Source organism: Siniperca chuatsi, linkage group LG21, assembly GCF_020085105.1.
Source record: "Siniperca chuatsi isolate FFG_IHB_CAS linkage group LG21, ASM2008510v1, whole genome shotgun sequence".
NCBI lineage: Eukaryota > Metazoa > Chordata > Actinopteri > Centrarchiformes > Sinipercidae > Siniperca > Siniperca chuatsi.
The window spans coordinates 22,817,217-22,832,982 of record NC_058062.1 but is presented as its reverse complement, the minus strand read 5'-3'; the positions used below and the strand labels follow the sequence as shown (position 1 = coordinate 22,832,982).

Sequence of the window (15,766 nt, the reverse complement as noted above, 5' to 3'; positions counted from 1 at the left end):
AATAAGACAATAAAACAAAGAAGGTTAGTTCCCTGGTATAACACCCAAACCTGCAAATTAAAGCAAACATCGCGAAAACTTGAAAGTAAACGGCATTCCAACAACCTGGAAAAATCTCGTTTAGTCTGCCAAGATAGTCTTAAAACATGCAGGAAAGCTCTCCGTAATTCCAGAGCAGCTTACTACTCATCATTAATAGAGTAAAATAAAAACAACCCCAGGTTTCTTTTTAGCACTGTAGCTAGGCTGACAGAGAGTCATAGCTCTATTGAACCATGTATTCCTATAGCCCTCAGTAGTAATGACTTCATGACTTTCTTTAATATTTTTAAAAATATTATAGATGACACTAACTAACCAGTTAGCTAAACTTCAAGCATGCCTTAAGGACATAAAAACCTGGATGACCTGCAATTTTCTGATGTTAAACTCTGACAAAAATGAAGTTATTGTACTTGGCCCCAAACACCTCCAAGACACATTATCTAAAGACATAGTTGCTGTAGATGGCATTGCCCTGGCCTCCATCACCACCGTAAGGAACCTCGGAGTTATCTTTGATCAGGATTTATCCTTTAACTCCCACATATAATATTGTATTTTCCGACTAGAACACTGCGCTCCCAGAATGCAGGGTTACAGGTGGTTCCTAGAGTCTCCAAAAGTAGAATGGGAGCCAGAACCTTCACTTATCAAGCTCCTCTCCTGTGGAATCAGATCCCAGTTTGGGTTTGGGAGGCAGACACCATCTCCACATCTAAGAGTAGGCTTAAGACTGACTGTCCTCTTTGATTAAGCTTATAGTTAGGGCTGGCTTGGGTGAGTCCTGAACTGGCACAAGCTGCTCCTCTGACATCACCTGACTACACAAAACCCTTCCATCTTGACGTTTCTGAAAAAGCTGGAGTAGTTAATGCTGTGCTTTTCCAGAAAAAGGAGGGAGAAAGAAGAGTACCACAGCTCCAAACTGGATAATATGGAAACAGGGCAAGCAGGATGTACAAGGTACTTGGCAGCATTGGCAAAAGCAATCACAAAAACAGCCACATAGTAATGTGCCACGAACTGAAAGTGAACACTGATCATGGAGTAGTGGCATTTTTGGGATCAAGTGCATTCACCTTCTCCACAGCAAGAAAAACGAAAATTTCAGACATTCTGCTACAACCACATGTCCTATACCACACTGAAGGTGTGAACATGGCAAGTGGACTGGCCACCGACAATAGCCAAGCGCATAACTGTGCGGAAAGAGCTGAGAAAGATGTAAGACTCAGAGCGGATCTGGAAACAGAACCTCTACAAAAAGTGGTGGTCCTGTTCACAGATGGATGCTGCTACAGAAGAGACAGTGGAAATGTGGCCTCCTATGCTGTAGTAAAACAGGATCCACACACAAAGACGCATCTCACAATAGACCAAGGTCTCATACCACAACCAGCCTCAGCACAGCTGGCTGAAATAGTGGCCTTAACAAGAGCCCTGGAGTTTTCTGAAGGAAAAAGAGTGAACATCTACACAGACTCAGCCTATGGACATGGAGCTGTACATGTGGATGGACCGCAGTGGGTCAGAAGGAACTTCCTGACTACAGCCAACACTCCAGTAAAGCACCGAGCACAGCTAGAAAAACTGGTAAGAGCAGTACTACTGCCTGCAGCTGTGGCCGAGATGAAATACAAAGGACACCAAAAACTAGACACCAGCATAACAGAAGGAAATTATGCTGCAGACTTAGCGGCCAAGAAGGCGGGAGGATACACACCCAGACAGGTGTCTGTCACCATTGAACAACTACCAGAACTAACAGAGAAAGACATCATTGATATGCAAGAACAAGCAGGAGTATACGAGCAAAGTGAATGGCATCGGAAAGGAGCAACAAAGAAGGAAGGCCTGTGGAGAGCTCATGATGGAAGAATAGTGGCTCCAGCCAAACTTTGTCAGCTACTACTCAAACAAGCACACAGACCGGCTCATGAGAACAAGAAGAAAACACAGAAGAACAACGAAGGAGGCTGGTTGCATCCCCACATAACAGCAACAGTGGAAAACTATGTGACAGACTGCTACACTTGCAAATGGACACAACCCTAAGCAGGCATACAAGTGCCCAATGGGAAGGTTTCCAGTACCAGAAGCACCATTCCAAGACATCAAGATCGACTTCACCGATATGGATGTGGAAAACAGAACAAAAGGCTACCATTACTTGCTGGTGATGGTGGACAGATTCACCAAGTGGGTAGCGGCAATACCAAGCAAGAAAGAGTCAGCAGATGCAGCAGTAAAATGGTTGAAAAATGAGCTAATACAGAGGTATGGGGTTCCACGTAGTGTACGCTCAGATATGACTGTAGATAGATAATAATAGATAATGCTTCTGATCAATTCATTTTCTGCTTTTGAAATTCAACTGACACTGCCCTCCTTTCGAGTGGCTGTGAATTTGGAATTTCTTCTTTTTCATTCGGAGACACATCCCTGTTAATACTCATTTCTTCTAAACATTCTAATCGCTCCAATTCTGCTTCAAGACCAAGAGCTGCCAATGTTTTCCAATGTCTGTGCTGCTCTCCACCTGCGACTTGCGTCATGCTTGTGGGACTGCAGGTCCGACTTGCACTGCCTCAGTAGACCGCATGTTGCGACTTGTGCCGGAGGCTTGGACCCCGTTAATACCTGCTTGCAGGTTAAGTTCTCATTATTATTAAGGCGGCGAAGGCCCCATTGAAACCCAAGGAATTATTATTAGGGCCTGAGCAGCGACCACTGCAAAGACCCTATTGAAATGCAAGGAATTATTATTATCATTATTCCTCCAAATTAATCAAATTTTTGAGGGGTTAAAGGTGTCTGAAAACTCATGAAACTTTGCATAAAATTCAGAAGTAGTGAAAATTTACATTTGATATGGGTCTTGTGTATGGGTGTGGCAAAATGGATCTAAATCAAGATGGACCTACAGAGCAGCCCCTGCGACATGTTTCACCTAAATGTACAAAATTTGGGGGACACATGTATCATGTCCAGATGTAAAAAAAAGTCTCCTGGACCCTTACTCTAATTCCAACAGGAAGTCGGCCATTTTGAATTTAGTGGTAATTTTTTTGCGATTTACAGGCTACGTACTTGAACAAACTCCTCCTAGAGAATTAATCAGATCGACTTAAAATTTTTGCAGAGCAATCTAAAGACCTTCACGATGAAAAGTTGCTCAAAGCTTGAGTTTTCATTGAACAGTGTGGCAGTTTCGCTATGAAGAAGGAAGTTGTTATAACTTGAGTGTGGATGGTCACGTCTGCCACAAACTTCTCATGTTTAATAGCAGTTCCGCCCTGAAGAAAAATTCTAATTCTAAAATTCACTCAGTCATAGCGCCACCTACTGACAACAGGAAATGACATGTTTTATACTTAGACGTACTCCTCCTAGCAGGATGACCAGATCCACCTCACATTTTGGCAGAAAAGCCTTAAGACATTGATAATGCTATATTGTGAAGCTTGTGAGTTTTCGTTGAATGGCGTGTCCGTTGCATAGCGTCTAATGTCGATGTTTCGCCATGACACAGGAAGTTGTTGTAACCTGAGTGTACATGGTCAAATCTGCCCCAAACCTCACATTTGATAAGAGTCCCAGCCTGAAGACATTTACAGGCCAATATTGAATATAATATTTAACAGGAAGTTACAGTCCCTATAGTTTTATGGGTCTGGTGCATGAGTCTGGCAAAATGGCTCGATAGCGCCCCTAAAATTGTTCAAAGTCAAATCCCACCTTTAAATTTGAGCTAGATGTATGAAATTTGTTAGGCAGGTGTATCATCTCTAAAACAAACTGTATTAACTCCACTCCACATCGTCAGATTTTTTCCAGATTTCACATGATTGATAATTGTCCCAGCCTGAAGACATCCACAGACCAATATTCAGTCATAGTCATAGTGCCACCTCCTGGCAACAGGAAATGTTGCCATGTTTTACACTTTGATGTACTCCTACAGGCAGGTTGTCCAGATCCACCTCAAATGGCCTTAAGATGCCATTGCCTTAGTGACGCATTATTCGCAATGAAACAGGAAGCTGTTTTTGAGGCACTATGTATGCTTAGTGGAATGCCATGGAACTTGGCACAGGCGTCAGAAAGGTTGTATTTTGATGTCTGATATGGGCCTCTGGTTTGGGTATGGCAAAATGGCTTGATAGCGCCCCTATAAAATTTCAACGAAGCAGTGGCACTAAATTGCGAAGCTTTTTACTTTTTCTCAAATGGTGTTGCTGTGGCAATGCAGCAAATTCTGGGTTCCAAAATTAGTAACAGTGTTACCTTGTTCCAAAATTTGTAACAACGCTACCTTGTTCGAAAAGTAGTAACAGTGCTACCTCAGCTCCACATCTTCAGATCTTTTCCAAATTTCATATGTTTGATAAGAGTTTCGGGCTGAGTACATTTAAAGGCTAATTAGGAGTTATATTGTGTGATCTACACTGTGTATGATTAGTGTGTATTCTCTAACTCCACAGGAAGACGCAGTGGACGCAGGAAGTGATATTTAAATCCTTTGCACAGAGCCCGATGGCTGTGAACAGTGTCAGCCAGCCTCCGGTCACAAGACTGTAGCTGTCACTCACCCCAAGGAGGTGTGGGCCCGTTCAACGCGGCTTGCGGCTTGCAGCTTGCAGCTTTAATTAGGGCACAAAGGGCCGTATGGTCCCTGGCACTTTAGTGCTTGGGCCCTAATTAAAGCTGCAAGCAGTAGGGAACCTATTGTTTTTGTAGAGATTATTATTATCATTATTATTAGGATGGATTTTGGTCAGATTATTATTATTATCATTACTATTATTATCATACTTTAAGAGTATGATAATAATGATATCAGAGTTCTTTGGGATGCTCGAAAACTGCACCCTAATGCACGCCAGCTTTGGGATAAAGGTGCTTTGATCTTCATAAGATTTGGGGGGATCATTGCTCTCCTCATTAACAACATATTTCAGTTTATTAAAGGACTTTGTCCAACAGGAAATCAGCCATTTTGGATTTCCTTTCTACAATTTCCTTTTTTAAACACGTTCGAGGCCTTTAGGATTCTCAGAAAATCACGAAAATTTGAACCCATAGTCTATAATATATATTTTTATATTTTGATTTGATGTCACAATTGGGCTTTGGGGTGGTCGGTTCTACAGCGCCCCCTAAATGCGTTTTAGCTTTCAAACTGGTTAAAAACAGACTTGGTATACTCATAAACTAGGTGTGGGAAAATGGCTCGATAGAGCCCCCTACAAAATTTCACCTAGATGTACGAAATTTGGGAGGCAGATGTATCATCTCTAGACTTACAAAAAAGCATCGTGGAGCCATACCCAAAACCCAACAGAAGGTCAGCCCTTTTGAATTTACAGTGCATTTTTAGGGCATTTTCCCGCCATTTACAGGATCCATACTCCATACGAACTGCACCTAGAGAATTAATCAGATCAACTTCAAATTTGGACAGTGCAATCTAAAGACCTTTGTGATGCTAAAGTGCAAAGCTTTTGAGGTTTTATCAAACGCGTTTCGGTGTCAATGTGGCGAGTTTCGATGTGTGGATGTTTCACAATTAGTGACAGTGCTACCTCGGCTCCACATCGTCTCAACTTTAACATGTTTGATAAGAGTCCCGGTCTGAGGACATCTACATGCCAATAACAAGTTATAGTTATGGTACTGGCAACAGGAAGTTAGCCTAGTGTGAGAATCAGCATTTGATTTACCTATAGCACCACCATGGGGTCATTTATTACCAATGTTTAATGGTTTAATGGTCCTGAACCATCCCTTAGTTATGCTGCTATAGGCCTAGACTGCCGGGAGACTTCCCATGATGCACCTCTTTCCTCTTTCCTTCTCTCCCTCTCCATCTGTATGCAGTTTTATCCCATTACTGCATGTTACTAACTCAACATCTTCTCTCTCCCATAGTTTTGTGCTTTCTCGTTTCTCTCCTCTCTCCTTCTGTCGCTTTCAGCAGGTATTTCTGCCTCCGGAGCTGCAGAGTCTGGATCTGTGGTTGTGGGCCAACTGCTGCCCCCATGTTCCTGCTCGATAACTACTACTACAGTTGTTGTTATTGGCTCTGTTACTAATACTGACATTATTTTTCCTATAGCTGTCATTCCTATTATTAGTGAGAGAGGACATGAAGTTAATTGGTGCGAGTGAAGAGGATGCAGAGGACAGGGTTAGATGGAGGCACATGATTCGCTGTGGCGACCCCTGAAAGGGAACAGCCGAAAGGAAAAGAAGAAGAGCTGTCATTCCTATTATTACTAATTTATTAATATTAAAACTACAATTACTATTCTACTCTCTATTTTTTTTTTATTCTATGTGGTCTTTGCATTTTGCCTCCCTCTCCCCCCACCCACCCCCAAAGTAATTAATATTATAAAGAGTACAGTCTAGACCTGCTCTATAGGAAAAGTGCAATGAGATAACTTCTGTTATGAATTGGCGCTATATATATATAAATAAAATAAAAATTAGATTGGTTTGGCTAATAAAAAATCACTGTGACAATACTTTGCCTCACTGCAGCCTATGTTCAATTCTCCACGTCTGTCATATTTTTCAAAATATGCAAAACCAATTAACATCTATATCTCCACAAGACGTTATACAAATGCTACCAAAACTGTCACAGACATAAATGGTAGACATCAAGTGTTTCAAATTGTGTTCAGACCGGTCAAACGGCGAGTCTGATGTGATATTCAGTATCTTGCAGTAATTTGTACTGTATGCACATTTTCTTTTTTGCCCAGTGTTGGATCAAAAATCACCAAAATACAAAAAATACACCTGAAACCAGAAGAATGATGTGTGATTTTTTTTCAGAATTTTTTTTCGACATTTTGATTGTCATAAGCATTTTAATTTTAAATAGACAAAAATACCCCAGTTTGGCTGTGATGTGATGTCACTGCCTCAACTTGTCAGAACGTTTGTGGAACCCATGTCTCCCTAACCAAGTCATACTTGCTAACAATGTGGCAATTCATGCATGTTGTGTGTTTTCAAGTGCTCATTACGAAATGTGAGTCATGCGCTCTTTAATATTATTGTTTAATATTTAGATTAATTTCTAAATTCATTTTTAAAAATAATCATCTTTTGCTGTTCACTAACAGTGTATTAGTCAAGTGGTTTAAGATCTTGCAAGTTCTGTGCCCTTTTAGATCCAGAGGTTTCGGCTTTGAACCCAGGTGCTGGAAATATGTTGTTAATTAAACTTACAGATTCTCTCTTACTTTCAACACTTTGCACACACTGTGTACATCCTCACATTCTGGAAAACCTCCTGCCACTAATAATGCTCAAATTTCTGACCTCACAGCTTAATTTTAGACAAATACATTTTTTATCAACAATCAACCAAAATTCATCAAAATATGAATTTGCGTTCAGTGTCAGAGATCCTCCACTGGCACAGTGGTTAAGACCTGGTAATGGTCAGCTTTTCCTGTTAGATAGCAAGGTTCTGGGTTTGATACCACCTCAGGGCAGTCATTCATATATTATTGCAATTAAAGTTGTTTTATACTGTATGCTGTATGCTGTCCATCATTCAATGCAAATCCCTCGCTCTTTAATATCATTATTTTTCATTTAGATTGTTACCATTTTAAAAAATAGTCATCTTATGCTTTCCGTTAACAGTGTGTCTGAATAGTACAGTGGTTTAAGATATTGCCACTTGTGTGCCCCTGTCAGATTCCAATGCTGTGAACTGCAGACTCCATCTAAACTTTATATTTACAGGCATTTAATTTCAGACTTCTTTACAGCAGTGTTTTGCAAAATCATTTCAGCTTTCAGCATTTCCACGCATTTTCTGCAGGAAATGCAATTTTTCTTCTTCTTCTTCTTCTTCTTCTTATTATTATTATGTACATTTGGTTGACTACTACGTTTGCATACTGTCAGCTACAGAAACCATTCAACTAACAAAATGTTCAGATCTTTAAAGACGTGTGCTTGTATTTTACTTTTTTATACCTTTTATACTTTTTAAAATATTAAGTAAATGGACTGTACTTGTATAGCGCCTTTCTAGTCTTCCGACCACTCAAAGCATTTCACACTACATATCAAATTCACCCCATTCACACACATTCATACCCTGATGGCAGATGCTAACTGCTCATCAGATCAAGGAAACTAACTAATCATTCATACACACTCACACACCGAAGGCACAGCCCTCAGGAGCAATTTGGAGTTCAGTATCTTGCCCAAGGACACTTCAACATGTGGACTGGGGGAAGCTGGGATCGAACCACCAAGCTTCCAATTGGTGGACGACCCGGTCTACCACCACCACCCTTTTTTAAAGCTTTTTTAAAAGAATTTGGTAATCCTCAAATCCTCTTCAAACATACTCCACTTTGAAATGCTACTAACTGATTACTGTCATCTTTTTAAGTTATCATAGTTTAAGTTTTATGCTTTTTTCAATCCTTTTCTGAGTGTGTATTGCGGGAGTGAGTTAGAATTGGTGACATCATCACTAGATAACTCTTCATACACAATTTATACATCAATTAGTAGAGAAACATGTCCTAATTCAGGTCATGTAACTATTTAAGCCATAGGACATAAAGTTTTTGAATTGTCTGCCTCAAAGCACCAAGGGAACCCTTTAACTGTCGCATTGACTGTAATGATAATTTGACTCTAACACTCCTGAGTAAAAACACAAATGTGCCCACATTTAAAACTGTGATTTCTCTGTCATTTTTAACTTTATCCACACAAATTACACATCTACATGTTCAGGACTTTGTGAGGATTTGTACTGCTTTTCTCAACAATGTATTACAATGGAAGTGAAAACCATTGGCAATATTACAGTAACTTCCAGCTTGTCTGGTAATGTATTTCAGCTCTTAGCTTGTTTGGATAATGCATTCTTCTTCTGTGTGTTTTTCAGTCGACTACTACTTCTTGCATATTTCATGGTACAGAAACCACTCAAATGTTAACACTTGCTCTTTAAGGACATTTATGCTTCTATTCAACATTTTTCTACCATTTATATAAAATGATTTTTTTCAACAATTTAGAAGTGGAAACCATTGACAATATGACAGTTTAGCTTCCAGCTTTTCTAGCAATGTATTTCAGCTCTTTAGGTAGTGCAGTTCAGCTTCCAGTTTAACATTTTTGCCTTTTCAGCAGTGCTTTTTGTTGGTCGACTGCATATTTTCAGCTACAGAAACAATTCAAATGTAAAAATGTTATGCTCTCTAAGGACATTTATGTCTCTATTCAACTTTTCAACTTAACTTTTCAACTCCCAATTCTACCAGTTTTACATTTCATTGGTTGAGTTAAAGGGCTACTTGATTTAGCAGTGCAGAATAGCAATTCAATAAAGTTGGGGGAGTGGTAGATAAAAAAAAGCATGGTTTAAAAAGCCTAAGCAGCAAGGGCCAAGATATCTTGATTTTATATGGATCAAGCTCCAAAAATGTTAGATCCTACAATTCCCATAATGAAATGTGATAGTATCTTTCTTTAGTCTTCCTGCCTGGTTCATACACAAGTCGTTCAACTCTACCCCCAATTTGTAACAATAGCTATCTTCAAACCCAAGAGGATATTATACAACTGTTTTCACAGGCCGAGTAGTACTCCTCAAGACAAGTAAACAGATCTTCATGTGTAAAATGAAGACCAGTGGAGTGTCCCTTTAATTCAATTCAGTTTTATTTATATAGCACCAATTCATAACAGAAGTTATCTCATTGCACTTTTCCTACAGAGCAGGTCTAGACCATACTCTTTATAATATTATTTACCCAAAGACCCAACATTAAGTAAATTTAATATGAAAGCCAGTGGAAAAAGGCAAGAAAAAAGGATGGTATATATAATATACCTACTTGTATGCAACAGATACTGTCTAAAAAAAAAGTGCAATCAAACCATAACCCCACTTAGCTAGTTATTTGACACATGAGTTCAAACCAAGCCTATAGTTATTAAGCTAAAATAGCTTGATTAAGTCAACCAATGAGATTATTTCTATTTTCTCTGTTTTAAAAAGTAAATCTTTGATTTGGATTGATTCTCTTCAAAGCCAAAGCAAGAAGCTAAGCGAGTGCTCAAAGTGTAGCAGCATATTGTTTAGCTGTGCTGGGATGGTGTCTTGTTGTACATACCTCCGCTCAGTCAGACTTTAGTAACACAACGCAGGGGGAGAGACTGAGGAGGATAGCCTGAGGATGGGATGGATACACCAGTGTTAGAATGGGATGGGGAGACATGAGGAGGAGGGAAAGGGAAAGTTAAGGAGGGAGAAACAGGGTGGTGATGGGAAAAGGAGGAGGAGGAGGGAGAGAAGTAGAAGCACAGAGAGTGAAAGGGATAGAATGAGCTAATTGTGTGTTCACACCACAAGTGACTTAAGAAACTACCATTATTTTTTCTGTCTCTGCACAAGAAGGAAGTAAATGAATGTACAATACTCATCAAAGTTTTTAATTTATGAATGAACATTTTATGGAAAATGACTAAAAGGAATCAGGTGTTTGGTATATTGTGTTAATACTACCACTTGTGGTAGTATTAACACAAACTTACAATAACCAAACTTCTCGACAAGTGCAAACAAAGTAGTACAATATATAAAAATAAAACTGACAACATCAATACAGTATGTTGTGATGAAACTATGTAGGTCTACTCACTGGATTACATTTGTCTTACATAAATGTAGCCATTTACATTCCAACTCTGCCCAGACTGAACATTATTAAATGCAAAGTACCTTGCTGTCAGTACCAATATCTCACTTATATTTGCATCAATAATTCGAGGTCTAATAACTGTTTGTGACACATTGAACTTTAATTTGTGAAATGATAAGGCTGGTGTTAATCTATATTTTGTACTGTCAACAAATCCCATGAAAAGACCAAAATCAAAAATGTGATAGTCTGTCTCTAAATACTTTGTCTTTTGTTCTCAGCTCCAAGCCCATTTGTCCCTGCTGAAGATGTAAACAGTTTGCAAATGTATAAAAAAAATTTCAGTCTGGTGTGACTGTAGTAATGACAGTGAATGAGCCACCAATCAGTCAGTCTACAACTTTGGCCCAGACTGAAAAATCTCAAAAAATGTTGAGTGGATTGCTGTGAAATTTGTGAAACAGATATTCTCAAATATTCCTCAGGGAATGAAAACTATTGACGTCGGTGATCTCCTGACTTCCTCTAGCAGCACCATGAGGTTGATATTTTTGTTTTTTGGTGAAATGTTTCAGTGACTGTTTTATACACTGCGATGAAGTTTGGTAAATTTGGTAATAAATACCTATGTCTTTGATTATCCCCTGACTTTGTGTTGCTAGTGCCACCGGCAGGTCAAAGATTTGAATTATTCATTGAAGTATCATAATATCTACAAGATGAATTTGCACATTTGTTTCACAGACCTTCATGGTTTCTGGATGTATTCTACAAGCTAAGTTTGGTGACCCTCTGACTTTTTATCTATCACCATCATCAGGTGTAAAATTTTCATTTGTCCAATACTTTGGTTTATGACCAAATACCTGCAAAACTAATGACATTCTCATCAGCCTAAACTGTACTTTGTGTTCATTGCTAATTAGCAAATGTCAGCATGCTAAAATGCTAAACCAAGATAGCGACCATGGTAAACATTACTTCCTAAACATCAGCATGTTAACATTTTCATTGTGAACACATTAGCATGCTGATAGCATTTTGTTCAAAACCCTGCTGTGCCTAAGTACAGCCTCACAGAATAATTTCCTCAAACAGATGGTCATTGTAGTTTTTAACAAATGTTACTCAAACATGAGGAACTAGTGCGGTTGTTGGGGACTATTTTCAGCAGCGGATTAATCCAAATTTGGTGCTCTAGTGAGTATTTCTGGCAGCAGGACGGTGTATATGCGATTGAGTCAAAATAAACATACACAATCTACAGTGTGCGTATTCATGGTAATAGTGAAGGAACAAGTCACCCAGTGCAACAGTGTGGCTCATTGATGTGTTTTTACAAGTTTATGGACAACTATGGAGCTCGATGACACAGAGGAATGTATTAGGCTTTGGATAGACACACAATACTTGTTAGTAATATACATTAATTGTTTGTTTGGGTCTGCACATGGGACTGGTTGACAATAAGAAAAATATAGAATATCACCACACTTGCTTTTTAAATTCAATACTTATTTTGACTATATGGGTACCTGCTGTAAGAAACAACAGTATACACAACATAAAGTCTCTTTGTGTCAGTTACTCTAACTGCCATCATCTTCTCAAATTGACAGCCACATGGTTAATAGCAGTGTGAACACATAAAGCAGGGAACTACAGAATCGTCATACTTCCAAAAATGCTAAATGCTGCGGTGATTGACAGGAGCATTTGCTTAATTTTCAATTACAAGTGCAATAAGTGAGTTCATCAATTCATCATTTAAGATTAAGAGTTTTATCTATGATCTGTGATCATTATAATGGATTAATGAGATTCCTGCAGTGAAAGGGAGAATAGAGGAACATGGATAGTAATGAAAGGGTGGCGGTGGAAAGAGGATTGCAAGGAGGCCAAGGAAGGAGGTGGGAAAGGGGAGGGTGGGAGGAAGAAAGGGGAAGGGGAAGGCTTGGGGGTGAGGAAGAGTACACAGAAGTGAACAACAAGGACAAATATTATCCCAACAACAATCTGCATGCAAAACATATATCAACATGTGTTTCAGTTTACAGCAACATGCTCTTTTTTTTTTTAGCTATTTGGAAATAATTCCAAAATATTTGTTGCTCATTAAACTCAATATGGTCACGCACACATATACACCTCAAATTTAATTTTATCATTTGAAACCACATGTGGATTTGAGATTGTCAAGAAATAACATTTGCATCACATACAGGGATATAAAAATGCAATATGGTATTACAAACACATTGAACCTAAGTTAAAAAGAATATACATACATCCATATAATGTGTATGTATGTGACATAGCTCATTCACAACTGACCTGAAACACACACACACACACACACACAGAAGTAGAACATAGGAAAGAAAAGAAAATATATCGAGAGAGTGTCTCATTGCTACTGAATGTCATATGAGCACAGACACAAACATTAAAGATAACAGTATGAAAACACAGATGAATACACAAACCATGAAAAACACTATGATTATGCAGAGAGATATGCACACCCAGAACATTTTTAAGGATGAAACAGGCAGTAGGACCTGAACACATGATACCACGGTTGTATAAATTATCTAATAATGAAGGTCCTGTTTACTCAAACAAAGATAATTGTGTCTTAGGGCAATATTTCACTGGCAAAGTTATGACATTACTGAAATGTGAGGGGAAGGACAGAGAATGAAAGATATTATAAAAGGATACAATTATAATTAGGCCTGCTATGGCATGTTTATGAGCGTATGTTTTCTTGGTTAATGTCAAGTTGTCATAACAAAGACATTTTAATCTTGGTTAATGTCTAGTTGTCATAACGAATACATCTCAAACAATGTCAACTTTGCATTAAAAGTTACATAACTGACCGAATGACACTTAATGACAACAGTCATAAACCTTTATAAAGACTCCTTCATGTTCATGACAGGTGTCATGTCATGGTTATGACAAAAACAAGAGGAAGTCTCTTGTTTTTGTAATCTTCAGTAGCTAGACCTCAGACAGACGACAAGTTCTGCCCGCTGGCTTCAACCAGAGGACTGCTGACTTCAACAGAGGAACCAAAGGCGCACAGAACATGTTGGGAAAATGCTGATATCCAACAACTCTGAAAGAAAGAAGCCTGCTAAATGGAGCCTGTGCCATTTCTGAGATCTAACACAACAAAGTTAGAAAAGATGAAACCCTGGGCCCTACGCACCAGCCACGTGGTAGAGAGGAACTCCAGGAAGTTTCATCCCGAACCGAAGGCCCATCAGCTAACCCAGATGCTGACTGGGACCGACTGCCCACAGATTGCCCCAGAGGAATGGCACTGCTTCACCTCTCCCTGCTCAGCCAAATCTCAGGTGAAACAACAGATACTGTTTAGCTTAATAAGTACAAATAGGAAACATAGATCAAAATTAGGATCTCTCATCAACATAGGTATTATAGCTAAATTACTTCAGGTGATCGATAATTCTTAATAATAATCTCTCTTAACTTACCAAAACTTCTCAGTTGCTGAACGGTGCCTAGTTTATTTCCCTGGTAATTATTAAAGTTTGTCCACTTAGTGGTTTCCTGTGTTAAAATCACTAGTTAACATCGCTAGCCAAAATAACCATTCACTGCATCATCTGCTCTCCAATGGTCCTCATTTCATTCCTTAATGGTTCATCACTGTGTTCATATCATTCATTCATGGTTGCATTTATCCATTCATTTGAGTGTCTAATAGCTATTAGTTGTGTTTGTGTAGTCTATTAGATATAGTTTTGTGTGTGTGTGTGTGTGTGTGTGTGTGTGTGTGTGTGTCTGTGTGTGTGTGTAGTTCGTAGCCTAGTTAATAAACTTTTCATTTATAAAAGAAACTTGATCAGCCTATGTGGTTTGTGTGTATGAAATACTCCAGTCACTGTCCCGATACAGGAGCTCTGTAGCAACCTTCAGATAGAGACTGATGATTAATTGTTTTATTGTAGTATTATACTTGGCTATAAATTCTTCCCTTTTTGGGTGGTGCCCCATTTTGAAATGTATTTACTGAGTTAAATACTTCTATTTAATGTAAACGCAAACGTAAAATGTAATGTAAACAATTTTATTCTGATAGCCGGAAGTGAGTACAAAGCTGCTCCTCCCTCTTACCATGACCATTAGGATCATTTGCTATGATCAGTTTAATCTGCTACAATACTATCAGAGTTTAAGCAATGAACATGGCCCTGTCCTGCTCTTTATTGGATTTGAAAAGCTGCTTTTGTCTATCACTTTCTGAAATCAAGGGCCCATTTGTTTAAAACATTACTAAAAATTTTGATTGTAAATCTGCCAGTGTCATTGCTTTAAACTGCATATGTACCGTGCCAAAATGTAAAGATTGACAGGTGTAGCAACAGTAACTAAGGGGGGCAGTGCTTAGCGAACTGTCAATTATGTTCATATTGGATGATTCTGTACCTCACATTTTATTTACAGTGCCAATGTTTAGTGCCAATGCAGGAAGTAGTGTGTCCTATATGTAGTGAAAGTAAAGATGTGGAAGTCCAGGTGGCTAGACCATGTCTGATTTTCAGGCTTGAGACCAAAGTTCAAGTTAACCGTTCCCTAACCTAAGTTTATTATGACTATCTTTCTATAACCTTAGCCATACTGTATTTGCCATGCCCAGATAGTTTAGAAAGAAAGAAGTTAAAAACTATGGCATTGAACATTAAAAACTGTTGTTACTGCACATAATCAGGGGAATTGTACAATATCAACATTCTTATCTTCTGGTAGGGTTGATAAAAATCACTGCAAATACATAAAACACAAGCTAATTAAGAGCCACGCTTTCTCTGCATACAGAAACACACTGCAAATAGGAAAACACAAGCAAATACAGAAACGTCTAAAAAAGTGTCTAATGGACTCCAAATGTTGAACGATTAGGGTTGTAGCCAATATCTCTAGTAATAACAGAACCAAACCATCGGTATGTTAAGACTCTAACAAACATTGTTAGATTATTTTCC

The 15,766-nt window shown here is 38.7% G+C and overlaps 2 protein-coding genes across 7 annotated transcripts in view; one reads left to right on the top strand and one right to left on the bottom strand.

Annotated features, from left to right (window-relative positions):
• Nucleotides 1-15,766, bottom strand: part of LOC122869301 (potassium voltage-gated channel subfamily C member 1-like) — a 136,292-nt gene that overhangs the window by 38,282 nt on the left and 82,244 nt on the right. The window lies entirely within an intron of this gene.
• On the top strand, nt 727-6,186 carry LOC122869312. The gene is made up of 2 exons (XM_044182197.1): nt 727-2,319; nt 6,161-6,186. The coding sequence occupies exon 1, from the start codon at nt 997-999 to the stop codon at nt 2,095-2,097; it is 1,101 nt and encodes a 366-aa protein (XP_044038132.1). The 5' UTR covers nt 727-996; the 3' UTR covers nt 2,098-2,319; nt 6,161-6,186.